General features: G+C 30.7%; 1 protein-coding gene across 1 annotated transcript; it reads right to left on the reverse strand.

Annotated features, from left to right (window-relative positions):
* Positions 1-3,593: 3,593 nt before the first annotated feature.
* On the reverse strand, positions 3,594-6,804 carry LOC137819663 (UPF0481 protein At3g47200). The gene is made up of 2 exons (XM_068623564.2): positions 6,681-6,804; positions 3,594-5,146 (listed from the first exon to the last, which is right to left on the reverse strand). The coding sequence occupies exon 2, from the start codon at positions 5,119-5,121 to the stop codon at positions 3,730-3,732; it is 1,392 nt and encodes a 463-aa protein (XP_068479665.1). The 5' UTR covers positions 5,122-5,146; positions 6,681-6,804; the 3' UTR covers positions 3,594-3,729.
* Between the last annotated feature and the right edge of the window lie 341 nt (positions 6,805-7,145).

Genomic DNA, 7,145 nt, shown 5'->3' on the forward strand with positions numbered 1-7,145 from the left:
TTTTAATGTGAAAATTTATGAAATACATCTTAATTTATAAAATTACTCTATATGCAACATTTTCAAACTGCTTTAAAACACAATATTTATATAAATGTTGTAAGTATTTTTATTGTATACCAAAATAGTAGAAATTGAAATCATTACAACTAATTAGATTTAGGAAATCTCTCAAAATTTCTACATTTCTTCAATCGATCATAAATCTTTCTCACTAATTAAAGCGGGCGCTGGATAATGGCGACTAGGGCAACATACGGTGGAGGATGCGGGATGCGGTGGCAGCTAGGGCAACATGCGGCACGGCTGGTGCGGCACGCGGAGGAGTCTGGCGAGACGCGATTGGTGAGCTAGTTCGTGACGCGGTGGAAGCTTGTTCGTGGCGCCGCAGCTGCGGCTAAGGCAACACGCGACGTTGGTGAGCTACTTCGTGATGTAGTGACAACTGATTCGTGGCGGCACGATGACGACTAGGGCAACACGCGACGTCACTGGTGCGGCATGCGGCGTTGGTGAGTTAGTTGGTGGCGCGGTGGCAACTGGTTCGTGGTGCGGGCGCGATGAGCGTAGCAAAGTGAAGATGGGAGTTGGTCGGTGGTGTTGGGTCGCGGCGCTGGGTTTACAGTGACGAACAAAATCCACCGGCACAATGAGTGAGGAGCACAGACGTTATTGTAGTGGCAAGGAGTGAAGACGGGAAAAAAGTGAAGTGTGTAAGAGTGAAGGAGGAGCGAAAATGAAGTTTGCTGCCAAATGAGTGCGCGAAATTTTGAAACTCTAAAAAATGAATGCGTGAAATTTTTGAAACCTTAAAAAGCAACGACGTTTCCTTTCCATAACCGTCCTTATTTCTGCTGAACCTTAAAGTAACGACAGGTCCTCCCAAAAACCGTCGTTATAAATGCTTCCGTTTGCTTTATAATTACAAGTTTGACACCGTTTTTTTTAACGATGGGTTTAACTAAACCGTCTTTATATAGCGTCGTTATAGTGATATTTTGTACTAGTGCTATTTTCTTTCCTTAAAACCCGTGACATTATATGTTCTATATCCCCCTCATTCAAATATGGTTTTGTTGCTTAAGCACGAATTTCACAATTGCTTCTAAACTCTTAACCTTTTAAGTCACAGAGTTCACTCCAATAGCATACCCTTTATGGATAGCGGCAATTTTTTGTTGCTTAATCAGTTGCCTAATAAGAATTAACTATTAATTATATACGCTAATTATAAGAAATATTGTAATTCCAAAATATGCAACTGAGACATAGAAGATAAATCTGCAATTCTAAATTATAATCCTTAATTCTCTTATAAAAAAATTATTATAATACTTAATATATATGTGTCTATTTCGTTACATTTGAGTAAGAATTTTGTATAAAAAAGGAATTGAAATAAAGATATAAGATGAATATTAATTTTAAAATAAAGATAACACTAAAAAAAATCATCAAATAGAAGCCAACTTTTAGAAACTAAAATAATTAGTTGCAATAGTAACTAAATTAGAAACTATTTTAGAAACTAAAAAAAATATTGGTTTCTAAATTAGTTTTTCTATTATTGTTAGATAGTTTTTAAATTAGTATCTAATTAGCTACCAAGGTTTTAACTACCAATTATTTAGATTCTAAATTTGGTAGCAAAAACTTTGGTTGCTAATTAGATACCAATTTAGAAACCATTTAACAATAATAAAAACTAATTTAGAAACCAAAAATTTATTTAGTCCCTAAAATAGTCTCTAATTTAGTCACTATAACAACTAATTATTTTTGGTCTCTAAAATTGATTTCTATTTTATGATTTTTCTTGTAGTGTAAAAGATAATGAAGATTAATTAAAATAAAATTTATTAGAAAATTATGAGACTGAGTTTCAAACAAAAAAACTCTTATTTAGTTAAATATACTTATTCAAATTTCTACTTAATTCTCTTTTAATACTGGATTAATTTAAAAATGATTTTCAATCCTCTCACATTTTGGATCCTAATTAAAATGACACTTATTAAAAAATATTAAAATACAATTTAACTTAAATTTAAATATTGTTAATTCCAACCAAACACTTAAACTAGAATTGTAAAGACAAATTCAATTAAATTTATTTACTTAAGTATTTAAAAATAAATCAATTTTTAAGTCAATCTTTCATATTATTATCATAAGTTTGGCAAAGAAATTTATTATCACCAATTAGTATAAATTATACTTTTAAATTATTGATATGTATAACTTATTTTTATTCCACTTATGATATTATACTATAAGTATATGCTCATATGTTAGAGTTCTTTAAAGATTGAAAACAAAAAAAAAAATATAAAAAGGTGATTACACTATTTTTTTTAAAAGGATTCTTTTCTTACAATCTTGGAAATAACAAATTTAAAAAAGCGCAAATCTAACACTGTGAGACTACATTTAAAATTATTAGATATCTTGTATTTTCATATTACAATGTGATAATTCAAAATAAACAAGAATATTTTATAAAAAAAAATTCAAGACAAAAGCATAACTAAAATAACAAAATTTTGAAATATATTTTTTAAAAATAAAAACAAGTTAGCATGATTTATGGTAAAATCATTTCCCAGCAGGAGGATATAAAAATAAAATTTAACGATCATACATGTGTCCAATTTTTTCAAATTGAGCATACCAATATGAATGTCTAATAAGAGCAATGATATATGGACAACTTGCTTCACTATACAACTCTTTATTTATGATATAAAAAAAAGGGTATTTTTGTCATTTCATACAAAAGTTGAAATTTTAAGTAAAGAAAGAGAGTTGTACAGTGGAGCAAGGTTGTCATTGTATCATTTTTCCGTCTAATTATTTTAACATTTTACATTTTGCTTATATTTTTATTAAGGACATTTTTTTATTTTTTTAAATTTTTTTATTATAAATATTAATATTTTGTTGTGGGTGTAAAATGTAGCAAGGTGTCAAAATATTATTACCCTTTCTCCTTAGAAAATGATTTTTTGACATCCATTGCTCCACCCTACACCCCATTAAATATTAATATTTTAATTATTTTTAATTTTTTTAATTTTAAAAATTATTTTAATATTTTATATTTTGCTTATATTTTTATTAAGGACATTTTTTATTTTTTTAATTATAAATATTAATATTTTGTTATGAGTGTAAAAGGATAAGTCAAATATAATTTCCCCTTTCACCTCGTCTCCTCATTAGTCCATTGCAAACCTTACTGTCACATTCTTGGGTATGCTAAGACATTCTATTTGCTCTTCAATAGTTATCATGATAAGACATCACATACTCACATTAATGATAGCAATAGTCAAGAAAATGCATACTGTTCTGAAGTAGGTTTTGGACAAAATATTACGTTATCTCTCTACTCTTAAATCCAATCCATAGATTGAAACTGTGATGACATTAGCTCTATATTGAGTGAAATAGACAACTTAATGTCTCAACTCACGACATGTTAGAAAGAAATGAAAAAATGGGATTATATATAAACTTTTTTTTATCAATAACAAAAAAAATAAATAAATAAAAACCATTTCAGACTTATTTAATAATAGGACAGTTTAATGTTTAACTACAAATAGGTTATGTATGAATAACTTAAGATAACTTCAAACACAACAACAAACATTTGTGTTACATTGATACCAAAAGAAAAGTGACATAGGATGAAGCATTAAAAGTCACACACACAATAATCGAAACTTAGATTTTGTAGAGAAGACGCAGAGCTCGTATGAATTGGAACACAGCAAAAATGAGCACAGCAATTCCCACCACAGTGGAACTTGCTCTCCAAAGGTCCCTAAAGTACACCAACCTCAACGATGCCATGGTGTGGTACCATTTGTTCTTGTAATGCTGGTTCAGATCATTTATGGTCTCAAAGTAGCATGTTGATGAGTTTGTCACCACATGTTTGCACAAACCATTGACAAGAGATGCCACGTCCTTGTGACTCCCCAACTCATGCACAATCACTTCCTTCTCAACCAGCAACTCCACATCAAGCTGAGTGTGGATAAGAGAGTCAATAAGAGACACATAGTTGCAAATGTAAGTCTCCTCAGGATAGTGGCACTGCTCAAAGGCAATCAGGTTCCTTAACAGACATTCAGTGTTGTGATCCACCTTCAACTGGGGTATCCTAAAACGTGCCTTGAAGTGGTTCATGCATTGCAAAAAACCTAAACAGAGACACAAACTCAGAATTTGTTTCTTCTCAAAGGTTATGTCTAGTAGCTTTCTCTTCCCATCACCTTTCTCGAAGTACACTCCTGAGTCTTGCAACTTTGTTGCGGTTCTTAGAATATGAGAAGCTTCCTTTTGTTGTTTCTTAGTGGGAAGGTAAGAGAACCTTATCAGATCAGTGAAGTGTGCATGATTACCTTCGCTCTTTGGTTTACAAGTTTCCTTGGAGCTGCAGATTAGGCCATTTTCAACAGAAGAAGACACGTGAGGGTCATAGAATTCGAAGTACTTTAAGGCTAGATTAACAAAGCTAATGTGGTGTTCCTTGCATTGGTTATGTAGGACAACCGTTTCATAGAGTTCCACAAGCACAAAAAAGGGTATTTGATTCTCCAGAAGGATCAAGTCCCTAGCGATGTTCCTGGCGAGGCAGAACTGTTTCATGATGAGATCATCACGCTTTTGCTCGTGCGTAGAACTCTGTGATTTCAACTCATAGTTTCTCAAGAAAAGCTCCATGATGAACACAGCATCCAACAGCATCATGTCCACGAATTTCTCTGTGGGCAATTTGTCAGTGAACTTCTCCAAATAGCATCGTCGAATGTCTTGTTCTTTATCCTCGAGGTAGTGTTTGTAGCTCTGCATGAATGGTTCGTTTGACACACGATTCCAGAAGAATTTCATGTATCTTAGCTTGTATTCTTGCATTGTCTCGAGTCCTTGTTTTCCGAGGTGAATTGGGCCTATTGAGATGCACTCAGGAGTGTAAGCATCCTTGTTCACTTCTCGGAGATTGCTACGGTCAGACAACCTTAGCTCTTCTGGGACTCCAATGTCGATCACGTGCTTCACCATCTCAGCAAATTTGGGTTGAGATGAGGAAGAAGCAACATCATGCACCATTGTTGCACCAACCAGTTTCAACTTCCTTTAATTGTGCAGGAACATGACTTTAGTATGAAGGAACAAGAATTCAAGTTCCAAACCATTATCGTACAGTGAAAGTCCTTTTGTTTTCAATTAAAGTTTTCAACCACAAAGCATATACGGCAACACCAATTCGTAAATGACTCCACCTAACATATTAACTAACCTTGTATATAGGTTTAGAAATAAATATACATTCCTTAAAGATAAGTTTAAAATTAAATGATGTGAAAAAATATTAAAATAATAATATTGAAAATTATAATGTGTGATATAAAAAATAAACTGGTCAATATATCATTACCCAAAAATCAAAGGATTAAAAAGGAAAATCATATTTCCACCACCACAGATTTTAAAAAACTTGTTTTAATAATAAAATATTATATTCATACTATACTTTAATAAATAAATATAGTGTTACTTTGACAATGTTGTATCATATATTATATTATATCTGAATTGAGAAATTGTGTGATTTTACAGTTATAAACGGATTTATTTTCACTATTTTCTCAAAGAAAAATTTCTATTTGTAATATAGTATAAAGGTTGTAAATAGTATTTTATATTGTAAATAAATTTTAAAATAAAATAATATTATATTATACTGTAAAGAGTTGTATAAAATATAATCTCAAGCTAAAAAAATAAAATATTTATATATTTTATTGAAACAAACTTATTTTAACACTTTATAATTATTTTATGGTTACACTTTTTTGGACAACCTGTATTATTTAGTTTCCAGTGTTATATTATACATCCTAGAAGCAAGTTTCATAAGAAAATAAATGGAAAATATTACATATTGAAAGACACTATATTATATTATAATCATATTATATTATAATTGTCATCTGGTTAATACAATTTCAAAATCGATTTACTTTAATTAAATTTATTTTTCTTTTTAATTGTAATTTGATGCATAATTATTAATATATAAGTATGAAAGAGTGTTGCAGTAAGAAAACAAAGACAGTAAAACGAGTTTTATATAAAATTTATTTTGAATGCACTTTATTGACATATCTTTGTTTCATGTGACATCTTTTTCACGTGGCAAAATCTAATTTTGCATATATTTGACATCTAAGAATTATACATAGAACAAATCACATTCAAGATACAGAAACAAACATTATAATACTCACTCAAAGTATGTAACCATGGCTCTTTTCAACCTTAGTTGAAAAACCTGCAATATTTTCATTTTTCTCATACCAACATATCTGAGATGAAATGGTTGAAAACCATTCTGAAAACAAACATAATTTTCCTAAGAGGCTTCTTAGTGAAAAAGAAAGTAGTTTAGCAGACTTCAACCCCAGCCAGTATCTAAAGAAATCACAAAAAGTGAGGTGTGTTGCAACAAATAGCTAATGAATTATGTTTCTGAGAGAACTAGCAAATTCAGAACATGTAACAAATCAGCAAAGAGATATGAGGAAATCAGTAGATACCATGATTAAAACACCAAAATGGACACAAAAAAAGGATATAGTTTGAGAAATTGAGAATGGATACAGAACCTGTTAGTGGAGAGAAATTGGAGCTTTTGTTTCCCTTCAATAGTAGTTGTGACAGTGTCACTCCTTCTCTCTCACTTTATGTTGCCCAAAGGTATAGAGTTTCACTACAAAGACTTCATGCAACTTTATTGACTTTATGAGTGAGACAAGTCTTGGCTGAATTTTTTAGGGAAAAAGTATTTAAAAATAAAATCCCAATGGAAAAAAAATCCCAAACTGGACTGCTTTTGGGTTAATTTCCCACAGTACAATTGTCAATGGGTGTGACTCTGCTATTGAATCATAATAAAACTCTACGACATCATCATTAAAAAAATAAAATAAAATAAAAATAAAATAAAATAAAAATATATATATATATATATATATATATATATATTTTGTTGATAAAAACGACGTGAATGAACTAAAATCGATGCTTAAAACGTTAGATTTGTGATGATCAACCATCGAACGAAAAAGTTG

This window comes from Phaseolus vulgaris, chromosome 10, assembly GCF_051622355.1.
Source record: "Phaseolus vulgaris cultivar YP4 chromosome 10, ASM5162235v1, whole genome shotgun sequence".
Classification (NCBI taxonomy): domain Eukaryota; kingdom Viridiplantae; phylum Streptophyta; class Magnoliopsida; order Fabales; family Fabaceae; genus Phaseolus; species Phaseolus vulgaris.